A 23,891-nucleotide genomic window follows, 5' to 3' on the forward strand; every position below is an offset into this window, starting at 1 on the left:
TCATGCTATTGTGATCTGAAAAGATGGAAGAAATTATTTCAGTTTTTTGTATTTGTTAAGCCTTGCCTTACGGCCTAAGATGTGATCTATTTTGGAGACCATTCTATGAGCTGCTAAGAAGAATGTATAACCTGTAGTGGTTGGAGGAAAGTTCTGTAGACATCTGTTAAGTCAATTTGATCTATGATGTAGTTTAACTCTGATATTTCTCTGTTCATTTTCTTGGTCTGGATGGCTATATATACTGGTGAGAGTGGAACTCACCCCACTCTAATTATGTTGGGACTTAGGTGTCCCTTTATGTTGTATAGTGTTTATTTTATGAAATTAGGTGCACTGGTGTTTGGTACATATATATTTACAATTGTTGTATCTTCTTGATGGGCGGCTCCCCTTATCACTATGTAATGGCCTTCTTTGTTTAATCTGGCTAATTTTATCTTGATGGAATGTAAAATTAATGAGAGTATGGAATGTAAAATTAATGAGGGCCTATTGTGGTCACCCCTCTGACCCCAGAATTTGGTTCTCCCACAGAGTAGGCATTCAAAAAGCACTGCATGGATGGGGCATGGTCTAGACAACAACTAATTTTTATCTGGCTAAGAGAATAGAAAAAAAATGACTATACTTACATTTAGTGTCCTCATGAACAACTTCACGATGTGCTCTCAGAAAGTAAGTATATCTTTGGAAACTTTAAAGAATATGGCTAACAGCCTTGAAAAAATTTTTTAAACCATACTGAAGATTTGAAAATAAATTGAAATTTATCAACCAGTGCATGATGGTCCATCTTTGACTGATCTGGGATTCAGTGAAGGAAGCAGGTAGGCAGATATACGCAGACTGGAAAGTGGAATCCTGTGCTCTGTGATTAGGGTGCTAAGGGGAAATTATAACCCGAATTTAGGGTGCTAAGGGGAAATTACAAACACTCATAGGTGTTTGGCCTTCAAGCTTGTCCCACAAGCATCCACCTCAGAGTGAGTGACATGTCTGTACATGTCTACCAAAGGCACCCCAGGCTGCCACTGACCTGTCCTATTATTTTTGACTTTTTATTTCAGGATTCCGAGAAACGAACTCCCCTTCACGTGGCTGCATTTCTGGGAGATGCGGAGATCATTGAGCTCCTCATTCTGTCAGGTAAATAACCGTGGCACTCAAAAACCAACTGCAGATAAAGTTTCTTTTAAAGGAGGAAAGGTTTGTTTTGGCTCACGGTTTTCAGGGGATTCAGTGGGAGAAGTACATGGTAGAGGAAAGCTGCTCACCCCAGGCAGCCATGCAGCAAAGGAAGGAGCTGGGGCAGGAGCATATCCTTCCGGGTCAAAGCCCTCGTGACCTGCCTCTCCTGACCAGGCCCCGCCTCTGAGCACAAGATGTGGGAGGGAACACTTTAGGTCTAAGTCATAACAGCGGTGGCTGTCTTAGACGGCTGGTTGTTCTCTGGTTGCGCCCCAGCACCCATAGTCATGTGGTAGTGACATTTCTAGTTCATCGTAAGTCTAAGGCTCTTTTCATAGGATTCAAAGGACAACAATCTTTTTTTTTTTTTTTCCTGAGACATTGTTTCACTTTGTAGCCGAGGCTGGCCTCAACCTCATGGTGATACTTCTGCTTCAGCCTTTCCAGTGCTGGGATTACTGGCGTGTGTCACCATACCCAGCAGAACACAATGTTTTGAACTCCCTTTTTTACAATGGTCAGACCAGTGGAGGAGAGGAAGGGGCATTAATGTCAAATAGGTCCTTTTCTTGGTCTTATGGGATCCAATCCCAGCCTTAACTAAATGCAGTATAAAAACCACGTAAATGTAGGCTGAAGTGTCTGAGCTTGGTTAATTTTCTCCAACAGAACACCACAAAACCAACTGGCACCCATTAAGAATATGGCTCAGGGACCCCTCCTTCCCCAGTGACCACTATGACATCTACAGCACCAATCAGCTTTCCGACTCCTTGCGGGGAGGAGGTTTCCTCATAAGGCTTTCAGTAACTTCCTGTGTGAAGGGCTTGTTTATAGGTGAAGATAACCATGGAACATAATGAGCTGTGACTAGAGGCTTCAGCTTGTGGCTGAGAACTGAAATGGTCTTCTGAGCAACAAAGACCCAGTGGGATCCTTAGACATCCTGTGGGTTTAACTCAGCGATTTGACTTATTTGGGAGCTGGAGAAGTGAAAAACCAATGTTTGGTTGCCTATTTCATTGGCAGGCCCTGTACTAGCTTTCTGTGGTTGATGGTTGGAAGGCAGACAGTGGCGGCCGGGTTTTACATCCAGACACTGGCTCGGGGTTCAGAAGCTCAGCGCTGTGTGGCAGTGAGACGCACAGCGGGCTTCTGGGCTCCGCAGCCTGTGCAGCCTCCTCCAGCGAGGTCTCCCGGAACGTCTGCTCGCACAGTGTGCATTCTTTTGCATTCCTAGCCAGACAGGTCAGTGTATTTTCCTTAAGAGCAACGTTAAAAGGTTCCTGCTGTTGTCAGAGCGCAGCTTTGTATCTAATCTTTTCCATTGTCCTCAGCAAGGGACAGTGATTTTTCTTTCACGGAAAGCAACAACTGGCTTCTAGCCTGCAACACAAGAGCCAAGCCTGCAACTGTCAGAATTCGGACATAACTTTGCAACCATATTTGCATTTTCAGCTTCAGAACTACCATCAATCAGGAAGAGAAAACTGAGTCCACAGTGATAGTCTGTAACTCTTCTTGCCTTTAATGGAGTTAGCGTTAGTTACTGTTCATAATCTGAGCTCTAGCTTGGATCTCTATCAGGCTCTGGGCCCATCCCCAGGATCCCTTCAGGGTCCTGAGGCTATGTCAACTGAAGGAGCTGGACTGGACTTCCTGGTCAACAGGTCACCTAGTTCTGGCCACCGGAGCTATGAGTACGGTCTGTGACTGTGTGCCCTTGCCCGGATTATGGCCTCTAAAGAGAACACACTCTTGGTACTGTAACGGCTCTTATCTAAGTGAAGCCAGGGCCTTTTGCTTGTTGAGCACATCCTCTACTGCTGAACTGTGCCCGTAGCCTGAATCCTGGTTTATCTTTAAAATGACGCTGTACATTTAAAAAATGTTTTATGTTGAGGGCTGGGGATATAGCTCAGCAGCATAGTGTCTGCCTGGAAAGCTTGAGGTCCTGAGTTTGATTTCTGGTGCCAAAAAAAAAAAAGTTTTATGTTGAGACTGGGTTTCACCACATTGCCCAGACTAGTCTCTAGCTCCTGGACTTAACTGACCCTCCTGCCTCAGCCTCTGGAGTAGCTGGGACCACAGGCATGTGCACTGCAACCAGCTAATAATCCCAAATTCTGAATTAGTACTACTGTCCTGCCTCCTTTATGGCTTGTTGTAAGGATCAAATAAGATAGAGTGAAACACTGAAAATAGCGGTAGCTGTAGCTCAACTATTAATTAACCCAAATTCTCACCCAGTGTGTAAGATTTGGTTCTATGTGTAAGTTGTATTAGGGTCTGGCAGGAAATAGAACATTCAAGAGGGTAATTGAAGAGTTTAACTGGTGAATTAACCTGGGTTTAGTAAGGTGCTAGGGACACGAAGAACAGTTAACTGGAACCCAGGTGAGCTGTCTTTCAATAGAAGCCTTGGGGCTGGGGATTAAGCTCAGCGGCAAAGCGCCTGCCTGGCAAGCGCAAGGTCATGAGTTCGGTTCCCGGTACCAGAGAAAAACCAAAAAAAAAAAATCAATAGAAGCCTTGACCTTTGGGCATAGCAACCCCGGGTCAACAGGAAGGGAGCCAGGAAACACGATTCTACTCTGTGGTCCCCTTGCCCTCTACTTTCCTGCTAGCACTTCCCACTGGCTCTTCCGTCCTGGAGCTCAGGGTCCTTGCAGCCATCCGGGGCCAGTCTCCTGGGGCACATGCAGGGCACGGCAGGAGGAAAAGGCAGAGTGGGTCGGTCTGGAGGCAACCAGAAGCTCTCCAGCGCAGCTACTAAGGCTGCTCTCAGCTATTTTGGCTTCGTCTGAGATCTAAGTACAGACTACTGCAGTTGGTTTGGTGCTATAAGCATCCAGACCTTCGCAGAAGCAACATGCTATGACTTGTTTTTCTACTTTATTGGTGGAAAGACAGGCTTTTAAAAACACTTGGTATAAACATCTCACCAACTGCAGCTCTGAGGTTACAGAAAGCCACTGGATTTTCTTTGATTCTGAGCCCTTCAATTTGGTATTCAAGTCGCAAGTCACCATAACAAGGCCTGCTGCCCTTTGCATTCAGGAAGCTGCCTCAACGGAGGCGGTTTTAAACGACTGTTCAAAACTTCTAGCATTTAAAAAAAATCTATCTTTCCTTTCAATGCCCATGAGCGGTAACAAAAGGAGGGTGCTTTTGATGTGAGGGGCTGATGCCTGGTTGAGATGGCCACGTCAGTGACTCTGAACTCCTGCCTTACATCTTCGCTCCGCAGCCTCAGCGACACACCTTGCCTTTCCTCTGCTGCAGCTGGCTTTGTGAAGGACAGATGCTGCTCTCCCTGGGATCCAGGCACTGACCGTTCCAACAGTCTCTCTGGCCTCCTTGGCTTCCCCATGGGGCTTCTGGCGAAAGCAGCAGCTTTATTTTAGCTTTTTCCCATCTTTAGTCCATAGAAAAAAGTCTTTTTTGTGTGTGTTTTAAAAAAAGGGAGGAAAAAAAAATAAAATAAAATGACAAAGGGGAGGTATAGGGAACTAGTCTGGAGAATTTAACAAGAGAAAGAAATAAGTATCTTTTATGAAAAGGACTTTCAAGCTCCCTGAGCCCACAACTTTCCTGAAGTGTCTCCGTGTCAAATCCTTGGCTCCTTGCTCCCGGCGGCCAGAGGATGGGATCTGTGTGCACTGGACATCACTTAAAATCCCCGCTTTAGGGACAGAAATAAACAGCCGCTATTTACACTCCTCGGGCAAGCCCACAGTGCTCCAGGCTGCCCCCTGCAGTCAGCTGTAGGAGGAACAGTAAAGGTCCTGCCTGGCCGCCATGAGCAGCCCTGGGCTCCTTGGATGCCTCCGAGCTGAGAAGCGAAGGTCACAGTCTGATGTCAGCCTTGGAGGCGGATTAGGGAGGGTGTGGTTCTGAGCCGAGGGGCATCACGGTCGCTCCGGATTCCTGTGTAGCAGTCCTGGCCCGTGGCCACCAGGATGCCTTCTTCCTGCTCTGCACGTGCCCGCGGAACTGCCTTGTACACGTCGAGGACCTCGTGCCCCTGTCTGGGTCTTCCCAGCCGGGTGTGAGGCCGTCATGGATTGCTCTTCCTGGGGGATCTGCACAGAGGTCGCTGCTGAGACACGAAACAGGCAGTTGCCTTGATGTTGAGAACACAGATCAATGGCAAACATCTCCCAGAGTGACAGCTGTTACACAGCAAAGGAGTCCCGACAGCAAGCTGCTGGCCCAAGACGTCACCGCTGGTCCTGCAGGACCGCAGTGTCCAGTCACTGCGCTGGTCAGCAGGCCCCGCCCAGACAAGCCGGTACTGAAGCAGGTGTCTGCTGGATGTTCAGGCACCACACACAGGACCAGGCACCAGGGACACCGAAACTGCAGAGCGCGCAAGAGGCACGCACACGTGGGAATCCAGGTAGTTCCTCGAGGCCCAGCACTCGGAATCCACCTCGAGGCTGGTGAAGTAAAAGTTTGCATGTGCGCCCCTCGGGTGCGGCAGTCTGAACCGGGCGCTGGTCAGATGGAGGCATCTGAGCTCAGAACGGAAACCTTCTCCTCTCCACATGCTCGCTCCTGGCCCGAGCTGCAGGGATTGGTGACATGGAGAAAACCCGCCAGCCTTGTCGTGGGAAGGACGGTGCATTAAATCCCGTCCTGGCCTCCTTCTTCTTCTCCTCTTCTGCTGGCAGCCACAGTCTTTTGCTTTCCTTCCTTTTGCCCGACGCTCTCTTCCTGAGGGGCTTGAGGTTTTCCTGTCCTGGGAGCAAGTGGAAGTAGCAGTTCTTTCCAGGGATGAAGTCATACCCTGGGAGACCTGGGGCAGGAGAATCCCCAGTGGTGCGGGACGAGGTCCGTGGAGACGCGCGTCGCCATGGCCGGGGTCCTGTGGTCTCTGCGGTGTCCCCCTCGCCCGCCCCTCCCTGGAAGGGTGCTGTCTGAGCCAAGCCTCTGCGGCGGCCTCTCCTCCCCCAGCTTCTCCGCCTCCGCCTGCCGCTTTTACTCACTTCTGCTCTCAGACACAGCGTCCTGTCTGGCTCCCTCTCTGGCCCGGATCTGGCAGATAAAAATTCAGATGGTCAGTTTACTAGTGGGACTGCCACCGTGAGCACAGGTGAAATTTGTTTCTTATGTTCCTGGAAGTTTATTTGATCTGCAATGTTATCTATACATGAAAGACAATGTAAGAAATCGTTGTTATTGAAAAGTGACTTTTCCAGTAAAACGTTTATATTGATTTGAAAGTCTGAGTATGGGTATCTAGTCAGGCCCGACATTGTAGACAAATTCAGTACATTTGGATATCTTCTGATATTTTTTACTTGTAAAAAAAGGAAAGGAAAGAAAATTGGCTTTAAGTCTACATGAACATGCACTCTCTGTCTGTATATATACACCATATATAGTTTGTGTATGCTGTACATAGATGTTATATATATATATATTCACTTTATATATGCCATGTATACTTATATACTGAATATATATTATATATATGTCACTGAGCATATGTATTTACATGTATTTGAATTGTGCTGCAAAGAATTCTGTGTTAGCGTATGAATCCATGGCTCTCTCTGCAATAAAAGTATCGAAACATGGAAAGTAAGGAGCCATATCAACTTCTGGATAGTGGTTACCTCAGATTCAGCAGATTGAGTGAAATGTGTTCAGGGAAGGACATAAGAGGGACTTCTACAACTCTATAAAATCTACTTTTAAACATTTGAAAGCAAATAGTAGCACACATGTATCTTTTTGTGTGCACACAGGTCTTTGTAATAGTATACTCTTTATTTTTCTATGTATTTTCAGTATTTTATCAGACTTTAAAATGCTCATGCTTTCAAAGTTGGAAACCTGTATGCTCAGCACATCTCACCGAACAGGTTTCCAAAGCCGTTGTGTGCTTTCTGCCTGGGACGCTCGCTGGACAGTTCCTTCAGGGATGTGAGCATGGGCATGCGCTTCTCTGCAGGTTGTACGCAGACACGCGGGCTGTCTTCCTCCTCGTTCTTGTTGACGGAGGTTGAAATCCGGAGCAAAGGCTTCTGCCCACAGACTACGCAAAGGGACCCATGCTAAGGTTTTGCCGTTGTCTGTTCCAAAGTCAGCGCTGCAGAGGCGAGGCTTTCGCAGGTATTCATGCTGAGGTAGAGAACATGGTGCAAAGGAAGGCACCGTGCTGAGACCCACAGGGAAGAGTCACGTTGCCCCTAGTTGTGTGTCATTCATGTTCTTGAGGCGAGCGCCCCCAGGAAACAAAGATTCTGCCCCTTAGCACTCTTGTACGCCAAGCTCCTGACGGCCTGAAGGAGCTCAGGTTAGATTTTGTGAGCTTTCCTTGTGGGCTTTCCTCCCGCCAGCCTAAGGTGTTCCAGGGCCATGTTCCAAATGAGCATGTATCGCCTGCTGTTGGCACAGACTGACATCAAGAGCTGCTTGCTGACCGCTTGCCTCATGGGTGAAATCTGGTCCATGGCGAGCTATAGACAAAATGAGTAGAGGTATAAAATGAAGAATTTTGTGGCATAACACCTAATGCTCACAACCAGTGACACCACCACCGAGATGTCACAATCCCTTATCTGAAAGTCCAAAATGCTTCACAGTCCAAAGCTTTTCATGTTTTGAAGCCACAATTACAAAGTCCCACATCTGACCTCATGTGACAGTTTGCACTCAAAATGCAGATGCAATAATGATGCATAAAGCAAGCTTCCAGCTGTGTGTATAAAGTGTATATGAAATATAAGTGAATTTCCTGTCTAGACTTGGGTTCCATCCCCAAGTATCTCTACATGCAGATATTCCAAAATTTAAAAAACATCCAAACTTTAAGAACCTTTTGGTGCAAGCATTTCAGATAAGGGGTGCTCAGTCTGTACTACAAGACCCTCCCAGTCTTGGAGGGATGTTTGTGGCATGAGTGTGCTAGTTCAAAACTTGGCCGTACACTTCTGCTTTGTTATTCCTATGTCTGAAAAGCGAGGCTTTAAATTCTGCAGCACGAAGCTGATCCATCCAGGGCCAGGACTGCTCCAGAAACTTGGTTTCACATCACCTTCCCATGAGCATAGAATTCACCAGCCTTTCTCTAGCTGTGGCCGATTCAATAGCACTTGGAGAAACTGCTCTGCATATCTTGACCGGTATCCCTGGTTACAGAGATGTTGATCTCCTGAGTATAATTTCAGTTCAACTGTGCAGTTTTTCTCTCCTCTCCTCACCCTCCATCACAATAGGAAGCCCTAAGGCGTGAATGAGTACTGGGAGAGTTCTTCAGCAATTTTACTGAACTACAGAAAGTGAAACCAACTTTTGGAATTTGCACAGCTTTTATTTTCCCTCAGAGGACCTTTATGCAATTAATATTTTATATTCCTAAACAAATATCACTATAAGAGCGTAATGATTCAACTCTGAGCTTGCATCTGGCAGCTGACCCTTTAGGGAATACAACCACAGTGTTTTCCAGTTTAATAATGAATGAAGTGCTAATGATTCTCATGTTGGACAGATCCTTTCGCCTTGCCAGAACAGCCCATTACAGCTGTATTCTCTGTTGTTTTGTTAACTTACAGCTTACGGTGAAACCCAAATCTGCTATGTTCGTATTGACACTATGTCCTATTTGCCAGGTGGATGGAACCCTGAGTGCCTTGAGCAAAGAGGGGGCACGAGGTCTTGAGGATGAATTCAGGCCTTGCGGATTTCACCTCTCATCACTGCCCATCCAAGTTCTGCCTTGATTCCCCTTCTCCCGTACTAGCTTCTGTTGGGAGCTGGTGAGTCAGGGTAAGGCAGAAGTGGTCGGTGAGATCAATGAGAACCCATCAGAGGCTGATGCTTGAGGGACGAGGGTGGAGACACAGAAAGGAGTTCAGAGAAATGGCCACAGTAGAAATAACCTACAGGAAGGATTAAGGAAGAGAACTGGACGTATGTACCACCTTCTACTACGGGAGCTTGTCAAGCGCAACTACTAAGTAAAAACACAAATGTATTAGAATTTATGCCACCATAAATTCTTGTAAATTTATTTCCTATGATTTTCAAAACGTGCCTACTACCCTGAATGCAAATTGCCTCTGGAACTAGTGGTGCACCATTCTTACGATTCCCGCATGCATAGCAAATATCTCTTCTGAGGATGGATTTCATATTTTTTAATGGTGAAGGAGGAGCAGTTCAATAGGCAAAGCGGATTTTGGCCCACAAGTGAGGTACAGTTACAAGGTAATGAACTATTTCCTGGTGGGTGTGTAAGGTGTAAGGAGTTGTAAAAATGTCTTGAGCAATTGCCACACACATGGAATTATGGTAGACTTTTCCAAGGTAATTGCCCAGAAAGACAGCTCCTGTGCTGTAATAAGATTTGATCTGTTAAGAAATCAATAGCAACCTCATATCGTTATATTATGATCATATTTCAGACGGTCTTTCTTTAATGTTTATTTCAACAGTTAAAAGCCAGCTTTTGGCCGAGCCAGCCTTAGGCTCCAACCTCCTTCATCCCACCGCTCCTTTCCTTCATCCCACTGCTTTCAGAGAACACACACTGCCTCTGGAACGATGCCCAGACCCCGTTTGTTCCTTCTCTCTATGGAAATAAAACTGAAAGACAATGGGGAGAAGGTGAAGCCCATGCTTCATGTGCAGGTAGAGTTTGTGCCTGACCGTTTTGAGCTGGGCCTTTGTTTCGGAACAGTCACGATAGCCTGGTGCTCATTTGCCCAGTTACGCTTGAAGTGACCTTGGGTACAAAGTCTCTGCCCGGGATCATGAGACATGTAGGCTGTCGCTCAAGTACAGTGGTGCCTGACAGGCAGGTAAATAATGCGAGCTTCCTTTAGGACACTGATTATAAATATTCAGTTCAGAACCAAAACCATCTGATGCCTGCCTCTGAGCAGGAAGCAAGTCTCTGGAAAATATTCAGAGGAAGAGGCGGGGAAGCCAGCAGCAGGCGATGATGCCACCCCATCAGATAGCCTGCCTTTGTCATGGTAATTCCCACTGTGGGGACAGAGACCTGTGCCTCTCAAGGAGGATGCGTGGCGGAGGGGAGGCTCCCTCAGTGACCCGAAGGAGCCATTTCCCAGATTTTCATCGTGCGGTTTCCCATGTATTATCCAGTGCCTGTCACTGAACATGGCCCAACGAGGTCCCCAAAATGGAGAGGGGGAACCTTGACTCATCCCACCCAGGGAACAGGGTGCAGGTTCGCTGATTTCCATCACAGAAAAGAAAAGAATTTTTAGGACATGGAAGAGGCATGAAGAGATTTATTAGGCAGAATTTCAAAAGTATAGGCTCAGAGAAGTAGAATGCAGTGGGCAGACACCCATGGCCTTGCTGGGTATATTTGTGAGGGTTTGGGGGTGTCCCTAAGGTGGACTACCTAGGGTGTGTAAACCACTCAGTATGAAGCCGAGTCTGCTGTGCTCATAACAGCAGATTCCTGGGGATGGGTTGGGCAGGAGGGAGTGCAACTCACAGGGTGAAGGGCCGGCCTAGAGCACAGGCCTAGGGTCTTTAAGACCCTTCGCAATTTTTCCTGGAAGGGAAAAAAGAACAGCTTTTGTGTCCTGAAGCTGCAGTTTTTCTTAAAAAGTACAATTTTAATATTACAATTTTCCCTGTTTCCTTTTGATCTATCTTTATTTCTTCTATCCTGCCTCAACGCTGAGGCTGCACCCCAGGAGTGCTGATGCTGTCACACTCCAGGCTTGTCACTTGGGGGCTCTGCAGACATGGGCCCACTGTTCTCCTTGGAAGATTTTTAATACAGAAAATCACATGTGGATCTACATACGAGCAAGCATTTTCAGATTATATAAAATAGTAGTAGGAATAATGTGAGCATACAAATTACAAAATAATAGGAGAATGGGGGAAATAGGCAAAGAATATGAACAAGTAATTCTCAGGAAATGAATTACAAGTGGGTAGTAAACAAATCCAGTGGGAAATGCCCAATTTTATTCTTAGGAAAACACAGAAATGGGATGCCATTGCTTCCCATCTGATGTCTAGAATTTACTTTTTAAACTGCTTTATTGAAGTGGGAGTGATATACAATAACTGCACATATTTAAGGTACAGTGAGATGAATTTGGACATATGCATTCCCTCATGAAATCAGCTACAATCAGACAGACAGACCTATTATCTCCAGGAGCTTCCCTGTGTCTCTTGGGTGTGGGGGGTGTTCATTACAGGTGGTAAGAATACAATAAGAGATCTATCTACCCTCTCAATGAAGTTTTAAGTGCATACTACTGTATTATTGATCTTGAGTCCTTATACTTAAAATGACTGGAGATATCAAGTGTGACTGTGTGGGGAATCTAAGCCATCATACACACAGTGAGTGTGTAGATGAGCACTCTTTGGAAGTTGAGAGCATGTGTGAAAACCTAAAGCAGCAGGGGGTGGTGGCACATGCCTATACTTCCAACATCCTGGAAACCTGACGCAGGAGAAATCAAGTTTGAGACCATTCTGGGGAACTTAGTGGCCTAATGAGGCCTTGTCTCAAAATTTTAAAAAATGGTTGGGGATGTGGTTCAGTGAGAAAGTCCTGGGTTCGTTCCACAGTAACAACGACAGCAAACCAAAAGTATGTGCTACCTGTGACATGCAGGTCTTTCCAAAATTATCTCTCTGTGATAAATACTAACACATCTGCAGGATGCATTGTGTGGACGTCCATTATTTAAACATTGTTTGGACGGCGGTATATTACAAATAATCAAAACACCATCAGTAGAGGAAATGTCAAAAAAACACGTTTACATTCGAATACATTTAGCTATGAAAAGGAGTGAATGCATTCTGTGTTGATATGCACAGACGGAACGTGCGTGCTGTTAAGTGGACCGAGGGAATTCAGAGCGTTAGTGCAATGTAATACAATTCACATGAAAACATACATAGTGCTATGTTTTCTAAAATTATTGTGAAATAGTTTAAATATACAGAAGATATTACACTGACTGCCTACCTTAGTTCTGTGGGCTTTCATGGGCGTATATTTCCCAGGAAGATGTAAGACCAACTGGAAACTTCCACACTGAACTCACGGCAGTGGCTAACTTCAGGGGGCGGGGAGAGTCTAGCTGTGGGCTGACACTCAGCAGAACTTTAGCTATACCTGCAGTGACCCAGTTTTTGGTAAAAGAACGCATTCTCGTATCACTTATGTGATCAAGCACGAAGAAAAGTAGGCTTTTTGCTGTTCGTTCTGATAGCTCTACTTTAGTGGCTTTGACGTCGGCGACATCGGAGATGCCGTCTGTGTTCCTCAGAAAGTCTGCATGTTTCCTTGTCTGCCCTGTGCTTAGGACTGGGTGGGGAGGGCCCCGGGCCCATTGCTCCGTTCCCAATCTTCCAGCTAGAAGTCCAGCAAGCAGTTATGTGGGCCGGGCTTGCCCTGCCAGGCAGTGAGCTCAGGGCTGCCCTGGTCTTTCCTCAGAGACCATTCAGAGCTCTCACGACAGATGAGCTCCTTCCTTCCGGGATGTTTCGGTACTCACTTTTGCACACTAACAGCCGTTTGTGAGCACATCTTATGTCCCTGGGCTTTCTTCTGAAGCCTCAAAGCTTGCATTCGATGCCTGTACTGAAGCTGCTCAGCCGAGCAAATCATTTAATCAGCTCTTCTTTGGCTAACTCCAAAGTTGTTTTCTGTATTTTATGATCAACTTTAGTAAAATATGCTTAAGATTAGTCTTGACATTCATGTATAGTTATTTTCTTTAGAAAGATGTTATAGAGTATCTTAATGCACACACCGAAAAGGCAGAAATGAAGAGAGAGAGAGAGAGAGAGAGAGAGGACAAAGAGGAAAAGAGGAGGAAGAGAGGGAGAGAGGAAAGATAGGAAGGAGGTGAAGAAAGAGATGGAAGGTAAGGTTCACCCTTGCCATGGCCAAAGCAGCTGGCTGCAGTCTGGTGTGTAACGCACTGCTCACACGCACCCTGCGTCCCTGGGAACCCCAGAGGCTGGCTGGTGAGGAAGCCCCTCAAGTGCAATGCTTAGACCCAAAATGTCCGATGATAGCACAGCAGTTGGAGAGACAGCAAAGGGTCCCTGGATGGAGAGCTGTCCTTGCTGTGGCCCTGGAGGGACTGCAGGGCCTCTTCTCAGGCTGCGCTCACCTGGCCTCCGAGCCGGGCTGAGTCGCTGCAGTGCTTGTGGAGAGAGGACACAGGAGAGCAAAGTAGAGACACGAAGACCGGCAAGTAGTGCAGCCCTAAGCTGACTCGTCCTCTCCAGTCAGACTGGACAGCCAAGGCCATCAGACAGCGGCGGTGCCTGCTCCCCTCCTCTGCTGCTCCTGGCGGCGGCGTAGGGAAAACTCACACAGCCTCGTGGCTGGGCACTTTGTATGGGAAGGACGGGGTGTTATTTTCCACTAGAGCTGCTAACCCAGAACACAAATAGTTAAAGGAAAAGAAACTTAGTCTCCCGTCATTTCTTATGAAACATGAAACTCCAAATGGACTGGCTTTGTTTAAAATAATTTTTAGAAAACATTTAAACATTTGGAAAGGTATGAAGAGTAATGTAATGAATACTTCTGTACTTCCCACCAAGCTGTGAGAAAGCTTAGCATTTTGCCATACTTGCATCACACATGTGCGCACACACATGCATGCACAGACACACACGTGCACGCTTAAAGGAAAAAAAATATTGACATTGTTGCAGTCATCTGAGTGTGTTTAATTCACCCCTTCCTCCCCTTTCCTTCTTAGAAGCAACCACTGTCCAGAGCTGGTGTCTGTTCTCCCTGGCCATGTTTTCACTTTCATTTGATGTCTATACATCCAAAAGCAGCATATAGAATTATTTTTGGGAAAACTTTATGTAGCTGCTATTATGGTTTAGGTATTCTGCAACTTGACTTGTTCACTCACTGTTAGATTTTAAGCGCCTCTTTGTACATAGAACTTCAGGCCATTCGTGACCATGTCGCACTGCATTGTGCCCCAGTACGACAAATGCATTCCCCTGTCAGCAGGGAGGTCCCACTTTCCTGTCGCTGTGAGCATGCGCAGTGAACATTCTTTCCCCCACATGAGTTTCCCTTGGGGCATGATGGGGTGGAGGGCTAGGTGGCGGGTGTGAACGTCAGAAATTGTACTAGGTTAATGCCTCGTTATTTCCTCCAAAGGGGCTTGTACCCATTCATACTCTGCTAACTGTGCTTTAATAAGCATTGCTCCAAAGTGGCATTGTCACACTTTATCCTTTGGGTGTGAAATGGCGTGTTAATGTTGCTCTCTGTCGCTTCTTCCAGATAAATTTGGAGAAGGAGCTTTCCACATGTGTCCTGCCATTTGGGTGTCTTCTTGCATCAGCTTTTTCAGTTTACCAAAAATTGTAAAGCACCACATGTACTTTGGCCAAAGATTACGAATAATGGGCTTGAATCCAGCCTTCCAGGACCACGTGCAGCCTGAAGGGTGTTTGGGACATGAGTACAGAGAAACAGCCTAAATAGGAGTGTGCACCCGCCAGACAGTTGGCTTCCTTGAGAGACAGGCTATTTCAACACATACATATTTATGACCCAAGAAAAGGCTTGACAAAGATGGTAATTTTTAGAGGGTTGGCGAGTTTTCAGAATGTAGGAAGAAGAAATACAAGAGCCTAAAGGGATAAATTCTGTTCATTTCTAAGCCAGAAAGGTGGGCTTTGTAACAGCCACCTGGCTCGCTTCATTGGAATCAGGACAGAGAGGGGAAATCTACAATTTGTTTTTAGTAGTGGGAAATTTTTTAAAAATTTAGCAGTTTTTCTGTGCTGATATGATATGGGTTTCCTTCTCCCCAGCATTCTGTACCGTGAGAGTTTGCTCTTAGAAAGATTCTTGTTTGTACAAGTTCTAGATGATGGCTCTTTGTGTCTGTAAACTGTTTACTTGGCTTTCTCTCACATCATAGGACAAGTGACATGCTTTTATTCCCTTTGAAATCTGAGTCATAGGCACAGAGGGATGAGATATTAGATCATAGGACCATGGGTGCTGAAATCAGGGTTTGGATCTGGGTCTGCTGACTGGGGGGCCCCGTGTCCTTCCAAGAGCATGTTCATCTTCCTGCAGAGAATTTGGCCCATGGCTTTCTGCTCTGGGGCGAGGGGTGCCTGCCCCTGGCACACCCACGCTGTGCTGATTGCACTGTGCTCCATATTGAGCAAGGGCTTTGAGCTCACTTAGGCACGTGGGAATCAGTGGAATTGGCTTTGGAACGATTTTAACCTTGATTAATGAGGCAACAGGTCAGCAGGCTCTCAACATGCCCTGGGGTCCTTGGAGCTTCTAAAAATCCCCCGTGCCCAATGCCAGGTCAAATTGGTGACATCAGGATGGGGTTAGAGGGGAAAGGTCCCCCCCCCCATTGTTTTAGGGACTCTGTTCTTGTTTTCTGTGGTTGATGCTGTTGATGGTAATTGTTCTTCAGTTAAAGACAAAGATAGTGGAAGTTTTATGATTTGCTATTTCCTTTTAGTCAATGCCTTAAACTGAACATCTAGCTCCCATGAGAGTTTTTGCAGCCTTTTTCAAAAGCCTAAAACCTGTGCCATTTGGTTCCAGGAGCTCGTGTCAATGCCAAGGACAACATGTGGCTGACCCCTCTACACCGGGCCGTGGCTTCCAGGAGTGAGGTGAGTGATGACCTTATTTCATCTGATACCTGCTGTCCCCAGAGAAAGTATTCTTTCCAGTGGATTGGGGACCCTCACTAGTGAACAAGAGCTTTCAGGTCTAGTGCAAAAAGGTTACCAAAAGTGAACAGATGGACCAGCGGAGTGTGGGGGAAGTCCAAGCTGGACAGCATGGTCCTTGACCTCAGTCACCTCTCAGGCTGGAGAAGGAGGACAGGAAGCAGATCACACAATATCAGAATATACTTGAAGGAGGAAGCAGCTCCAAGCACAGCGGCAGTCCTCTGAGAAAAGATCACTTTTGATCTGGTCCTTAAAGGATGAGTAGGGATGTCTCAGGCCAGGAAAGGAGGAAGAGCTGAGGCACACATGTGAACGATGGTGTCTCAGGTAGATGTAACTAGAACACAGAGGGTGCTGAGGGTAAGTCAGATAGTGGGGTCTGGGCCAGGTGGTGGAGAGCTATGGGGAATGGTCAGAGGGGTGACTCATTCAGAATAGCAGTTCAAAGAACATAGTGTGGTGACAGGATGGCGGTAAGCAGAAGAGGGGTTCAGGCAGGGGTGCTAGTCCAAGGCCAAAGAGACCCAAGAACGGAGCTGAGGCCTGGCGAGGAGTCAGTGACTGAGAGATAACTAGAGGTGGGCCTGACAGGACTGAGTGCCTTGCGGGGGTGAGATGGAAGAGAAGCCAGCAGATAGATGGTGATGTCATAAACTGTTGATCAGCCTTCTCATTACTGAGACACAACACCTGACACCTCAGACTTAACGGAGAAGGGGTTCGATTTGGCTCAGGGATCCAGGGGACTCAGTCCAGGGTCAGCTGGCTCCAAGGGAGGAGCATCACAGGGGCAGGGAGTGGTGGAGTAAAGATGCTCAGTTCATAATAACCAGGAAGCAGCGCTGGGGAGCAGCACCAGAGAGGAATGAGCGAGGGGCCAGAGTGTCCAAAACTGTGCTGCCATGACCCGCGCAGATACAGCCAGAAGTATGCTTCACTAATCCCCTGGGCGGCTCCCAAGCCAATCACATTGATACAGTTAAACTTAGCCCCTGCACTGACGGAGAAGACCCAGAGCAGGGGTGGGGCAGGGGCTGGGAAGCTAGTTAGTTTTTTTCAGCGCACCGAGTCTGGGAAACATCACCCTGGAACATAAGCTCCATGAAGACAAGGATCTGCGTTTTGTTCCTTGGTATGCCTCAGTACCCCTGGTACATGCAGAAACAGAGTGAGCTTGATACTCAAGAAATAACCCAATATTGAATGCTGGAAATTCAGATGAAGATGGCTCATAGATTATGATTATTTCTGTAGTCCAGAGGTAGGCGCATGATCTGGTTCAGGGGGCAGAAGGAATGAGAAGAACCTCTGTGGTGGGGGCAGGGAGCCCCGGTGGGGCCAACTTGGTGAGAGGAGATGCCCACCATGCAAGGATACAGGATTCTAACCCAGAGACCTTCAAGGGTGAGTTTGCCCCATGGAGCTCTGGCTTTGGAGAGGAGGTATCCTCTGGATACACCTAGGAGCAAGAGCACAAGTACCCTGAAGTTGCAGGTGTTCGTGGTTAGCATGAGAACTAGCGTTTCCTCTTTGGCAGCTACTTTGGAAACATACTTTGTAGATCATGGCTTAGTGCTCATTTTCTGCCTTGCTTGGTTGCATAACTTGAGAGTTTTCAAAAAGAGGTCTGTGTTGTTGTCCTTCTGAATGGTCCACCTGGAGTAAGGGAGGTAAATAATTCTAAATTTCCTTGCTTGGGTGCTGGGGGATTCAGCATCTTCGTGTGGACCCACATTGCATTTCTGTGTTATCTGGGAAAGCTGGGGCAGTGGGCTGCCTGAGTTGGTAGGACCACGTCATACGATCAGCCCATCATAGGGAAGTATTTTGTGGTCTAAATTTTAAGACCGTTCGATTGTTGGTAACTTTCTTTTCAGCATCTCTAAATCTCTGGGGATTGGCTTGTTTCCTTTGTAACAAAATTGTTGTAGTTTTTGAAAAATTACTGTGCTTGCTGATGAAGTACAAAGAGGATTAAGATCTGTGGTCTTGCCCTCAGGATGTAGTCTAGTCAAGAAGGACAGACCGGGCAACTTCAGTGAGTAAGGGTCACATCGGTGCCCTTTCCCAGGTGATCAGCGCCTTTCTTAGCTGTAGCTGTGAAAGCTTCCATCCTCAGAGCGTCCATTTCCACCACCAGCCCACTCTCTCCACCTTCAGTGAGTTTGTCCCAGTCAACTCAAGGATGGGACAACTGACAACTGTCATGACAAAAGCGTTGGTTGCTTCTCCGGGTCATCAGCTCCCTCTACAGGTTTGCCAGGGGAAATAGCCCTGCAGGTGTCTGTCAGGAAGGACTGAATGCAAACAAACCCTGAGGTGTAAATAATCACAATCGTATATAAGCTCTGAAAGGGAGTGTCTTTGTGCTGATATCGGTCCCAGTAAGTTGAAAAACTCCCTAGGAAAACTGGGGTCTTTGTGTCTGTCGCCAGATCGGCCCTGCAGTGAGCATCTGGACTCCGCGCCCATCACGGCGCTGGAGGAGCCCGCACGCAGAATTCCATCTCCTTTTGAATTTGGTCCTTTTGCCGCTGGTTTATGTCTCCCTAACTAGTGGTTGGGAGGAAGGGCAGGAAGTTTGAGGGGAAAGGACAGAGGAGGTTTGGGTTGGTACTTGCCTTGTCACTGTCAGCCTTGGCCAACGGGGACATCTGGTTTCAGTGTGACAGCTGCCACGTCCGTCTGCTTAGGGTGCTGTGTGTATGCAAAGTCGTTTCCTCATTGCAGAGGTTCTAAACTGTGCTGTCCTCACGGCCTCCTTGCCTCCCATGATCCCCAGCGCTGGGAGTGGATTTGCAATGCCTGCTGCCTTAGGCAGGCGCACTGGGACTGCCAGAGAGAATAACCCAGCGTTGTGTGAATGATTTCTCTTGTTCCCCTCTTAGCTTGTTCCTGTTGCTTCTTTCCTTCTCTTTCTTGGAAAGAAGCAGTTGTAGGGAAAGGAACTAAGTGTGTGTGAACCTAGAGAGCTGACACATGCTCCCGGCAGCTGAGCACCTGTTTATTGAGCCCCATGGGTGGAGTGGGGCGGGGGGGGGGCGGTCTATGAAGTGTGGCTCCAAGGTCGCAGGGCTTCGGGTGCGGCTGTGCCTGGCCTTTCACACAGCCCCTTCCCGGGCACAGAGCTGAGAGTAGCTCCCAAGGAGAATCTCTGCTCTTCCCACTTCTCTTCTAGAAGCGATCTTGTGGCTAACAAAGCTAAAGATGCTTGCATCTGTCTTTGGGGTGTAGGACTGAGGCCGTCGTGTCCCTCTAAGAGCATCGTCAGGAGCAGTTATGAAGCAGGTGTCGTGTGGCAGGTAATGTGCTACGGACAGACGCCCTGTGCACTATTCCGTCTTCATCTCCAGCCACCCTTTGCGATTGTACTCCTGGTAGCACTAATTCAGGAAACAGGGTCTCGAGGAGTAAGAGCCAAAGGTGTCCCAGCCGGGAGGGGCAGTGACCAGGGAGCCAGCTTGCTAACTGCTCTGGGCCCCGCTTCCCCGGTCCCCGCAGTGACTGTGAGCCAATCAAATGCATCTGTTCCTGGCTTCTGTGCAGACAGACTCTCAGCTGGAGTACAGGGCCTTCCCAGAGCTGAGCAGGACAAGCGTTCCACTTCGCAGCTTGAATTAAAACTTAGGTTTTTTCCTTCCTCTGAAAAGCAGTGGGCTGCTAGTAGACAGGAGAATTTGAAACACTCTGCAGAAGATCAGAGTGACATTGACCTCTTTAAATTATTTTTGTCTCTGTGGAAGGATCTTTGCATCTACAACATAGGCCTTACCTGGAACAGGCAGAAAGTAGGCCTTGTGTGGTTTATTAGTTAGAAGTAGGTAAGTGGTACCCAGGCTGAGTATGTGTGCAAGGCACCTGCTCTAGAGCCCTTCCCCCGTGGGCCTGAGGGAGCCTGTGGCCACACCCAGAAACCTGCACCTTAAAGGCAAGATTCTGATGCCTGTGTTCTACATACCACACTTGGAGCCCTGGGGCTGAAGATCAGGGATACTCTTGGGTCTGCTTTTCCTAACATTTAAAGTCAGTGCTTTAAGAACAATTCTCTCCTACCGCAGCTCTCCGGTGGGCCACCTTTGTACTACTAGCTTTTAAAATAATTGTGCCCTACAATAATTATAATTAAGAGCAAGTTTAGTTTGATGGTGGGTACTTCTAGGAGAACAATCCCATTCGTTGAACATATTGGTTGAGCACCAATTTATACAATTCTTATAGAATGAATATGAAATTGCTGTAATCAACAGAGATAAAAGCCTCATGTGATTATAGTAATACAATAAAAGCCTTCAGAGCTTGAGTGCAGTCTCAGGAACGTCAGCCCACATCACAGTGTGTCCTGTTAACACTTGTAGATTTTACTTACAGAATTCGCTGGTGATTATAACAGTATCTCTATTCCACCCAAATTTATTGAGTGTATACTGTGTGCAGGGAACCTACCAAATTGTGTGGAGTGTGTAGAAAGTTGCCTAAGACTCAGACCTTGGACAAAGCAACTTAAAACTGATAAAGTTTTATGTTGTTTGGACTTTCAAGAAATATGTAGTATTGCTATCAGCATTGCTTTTCCATGAATAACTTATGGATAACTTAAATGTGCACACACTTGTTAGTAAAAGTAAAATCCTGCATGATTGTTTTTAAGACACATGGATTCTCTTTCCTCTCATCTTTTCCACGTGCCAGTGTGTGTCCACACCTTTTAAGCTTGGAGTGGCTTTTACAGAAAGAGGCTCTCATAGGAGGTGGAAGTCACGTGACTGCCGATGCCACCTCTAGTTCCCTCCCGTGTGATAGGCGTGACAGTTCCTCCCATGTGTGGAGCATGCCTGGAGCTTCTGCAGCTTACCTGGCGCAACCTGCTGCGAGGTGTAATCTGACAAGGCGCGCAGCCCCAGGACTAGGTGTGACCAGGCTGAGAGCTTCCATTCAGGACAGAGCCCAGAACCTCACCTGTTTTGTTCATTAAGAAACAAAGGCTTTGAAGGGGCCACTCCTGGCATGGCTACACGCTAATGTGGACGAGAGCTTTTGTGCTACCTCTGTGATAAGAGTGAGCATTCAGCAAGTTTTAGGGCAAGTTAATTGTTTCATGCCTGTCAAATTTAATCATAAAATAATCAGTTAAAGTGTACTTTTTCTTATATCTTTGTTATTTTCAGTTTCATTCGTCCATGTTTGTAGTACATAGTGATTACATGCATCGTGAGCTGCTGCACGTACAGAACACGTTTGAATTCTTTCTACATCTCCTCCCCTGCCCCTCCCCCCATCTCTTGGTCCCCTCTCTGCATTTCCTATATATTTTACAGAAGTATTGGTTCTTGGTGAGTGAAATAACAATTTCTTAAAACCAGTCCTTCACCACAGATTGTTTGAAAAACCACTGCTGACAGAGCTTTTCCTGATTCGGGCAGTGTTCAGCTTCCCTTCTGTCACAGTAGATTTCTTTTCACCTGTATCTTTCTGTCAGAGCCAACTCCTGCATGGTCAGTTTTAGCCAGCACATGATACAGGAGAAGAAACACTTTTTTCATTTAAAAAAATCATTAATTTCCTAAATAGTCATAAAATTATTCCCATGTAACACCAAGTCTGAAAGCTTCCATGGTTCAAATTTTGGAAAGAGGAATGCAGTTTTAAAAAATGGAAGTCGTCTTTTTATCAAAACTTTGGCATGGCCTAAGTAGTATATTAAATTTCTATTAAGTGTATCACACCGGTTTGGCAGGTCAGACTGTCCGAGTTTCTAAGTGTAAATGACCGAGAAGCTCTGACAGCTGAACGCATTTGTGCTGGGCTGCGGGCGGAGGCTGTCACAGGCAAGCTTGGGCCTGGGAGAAGATGACGGTAGCTTGGGCAGCCGGCTGATCCCAAGGCCATCCCCAGGCCCGGTGTTCTGTACATCTGTGAATCCAGCTCCATAGTCATTTTAAACTACAGCATCCGCATTCTTCAGAAAGCGAATCTTTGGAAAGGAAGTAAGGGCTTCTCCATGCGCTGAATGCCCCTTGGTGGAGCTCTGTCTCATTAGGAACATGAAAACTGTACAACTCACTACACAAACAGAGAAATAAAAACACAAGTGGCAAAGGGGAACCATTTTCAGAAGCAGAGAAATAGGCTGTGGCTCTGCTTGGCACCCTTGGTACATCTGATTGACGTGACCTTTGCACTCCCTTGGGGACTGCCTGAGTTCACAGAGACGAGCAGCCCCGCCCACTTCCCCCAGCCGTGCATGACAATGAGCTGGAACCTTTTCCTTTACCAGTGTTTTAGGTGCAACCCAGATCTCTGTCCCATCAAGTTGCTTCTTAACAGATAGGAAACAAAGAAAGAAACAAAGGAAGAAACATGTTTCTAGGTGCTCCATGCCCCCATCTTGTGCAAAGTCTAATATTCCCTAGGTGCTTTCTGAGAATTTGTGGAGATTTGTTTGCTGGTTGTCTGGCTCTGCAAGCCTGCTTCTCCTGCATGAGTTCTGTTGGTGTCACCTTTCTTTCCCTCTGCATCTCTGCCCTGCTGTGCAGGACCTGGTCTTCTCTCCTACGTCTCTGTCCTCACCCCTTCCTGCCTGCCGTGGTCCACCTGCCTTTATCCCGTCACGCAGTGCAGTGCAGTGCAGCTCTGCACCCTGTCCCAAGGGCACTGCTGACCTTCCCCACACAGGGAGGGCCTTCCTCTCCCCACCCCAGCCCCCAGGAGGCCCTGGCTCTCACAGCATCTGCCCTCCTTAGAAGGTGGCTTGGCTATAACTAGTATTTTGCAGGTCAATGATAAAATTCTATTTTAAACAGATTTGGTAATTTCCCATGTATGGTGAAACAGGGGCCAGACCAGGGTTCTGCAGAGTTTTCCGTCAAAGGCCAGATAGCAAGTATTTCAGGCTCTGCAGGTTTCCTGTGTCCTCTGTGGCAGGGCTCTGCTCCCACGACGCTTCAGTCACAAAACAGACCGTAGGCCATGCCAGGGGCCGCAGGGCTCTGGAGGTTTGGTTGTTAAAGAACACAGGTTCCCCTCCCAGCTTTGAAAGTATCTATTCAGGTGTAAACTACAACTGGCATGTAAATATATGGTGTCTGCTTAGCACGTTGCTTTGTGTGAGCTGCAAATCATTCTTATGCATTCATTTAAAAGCAGGGCAAGGCAAGGACCAATTTCTCATGCATTTGTTGATCTTATCTCCAAGTAATGTAAACTTATGGAGCGATCTTGTATATTTTTATTAGTCTATCATGAACTTGCATTATATTTATTATAAAGCAAGAACATACACAGGCAAGTAAAATAATACACAAGGAAAGGTATTCAAGTGACAGCACGCACTGTAGTTTTCTGGGGGGGTGTATGAAAAGAACATTGTTCCATGTTTTATGATATTACTTTGGGAGAGTTGTCTCCATCACTGTGGATCATATATCTCCAAAATTTGGGGAGGCACACATCTCAGAACGTGCATTTTATTTATGCACAGATTATGCATAGGAACTAGCGAATATGTGCAGGTGCCCTATACTTAGGGTGAGGCTTTTCATTTATCTTAGTCTTCCATGAGCATGCAGCTAATAGTCTGATGATCTTCCTCTGCTTTGGCCAATTTCTTGTCAGGTCTGATTAAAACTGTCGCTGCTCTCATGCTATTAGGCTGATAACAACAAGCTCCTCATGGAGTAGTAAGAGCTTTGGCTCTGTGGCCCATGTCTGACCTGTACGTGTTTCCTTTGTGAATCCTTGTCCATTTTAGGGTCCATTTAGTTTAAAGGGACTCCAGCATCTGTGATGTGTGCATACATATTTCGCTCTAAAATGGGCTCTGGGAATATTCAGTAGTATTTTACTGTCACTCTCTCTGAGGGTGTGTGGCATCTTTCTCTCTTTTTTGTTTTGTAGTCTGAAACTACTTGCGTGGGCCCTATCAGCCTTTCATTGACACCATCCATATGGAGCATCCTTAGTTATCACAGCTGTAC

At 46.8% G+C, this 23,891-nt stretch overlaps 1 protein-coding gene across 11 annotated transcripts in view; it reads left to right on the plus strand.

The window, feature by feature from the left end:
• Positions 1–23,891, plus strand: part of Ankrd44 (ankyrin repeat domain 44) — a 248,629-nt gene that overhangs the window by 103,233 nt on the left and 121,505 nt on the right. For all 11 annotated transcript variants that reach the window (XM_013512080.1, XM_005373269.2, XM_013512083.1 and 8 more), the window contains 2 exons: positions 1,071–1,149; positions 15,785–15,855. In XM_013512080.1, coding sequence (XP_013367534.1) covers positions 1,071–1,149; positions 15,785–15,855 — 150 coding nt within the window. The remainder of the gene's footprint in view (positions 1–1,070; positions 1,150–15,784; positions 15,856–23,891) is intronic.

This window comes from Chinchilla lanigera, unplaced genomic scaffold (assembly GCF_000276665.1).
Source record: "Chinchilla lanigera isolate Chin_1 unplaced genomic scaffold, ChiLan1.0 scaffold00002, whole genome shotgun sequence".
Taxonomy (NCBI): Eukaryota; Metazoa; Chordata; class Mammalia; order Rodentia; family Chinchillidae; genus Chinchilla; species Chinchilla lanigera.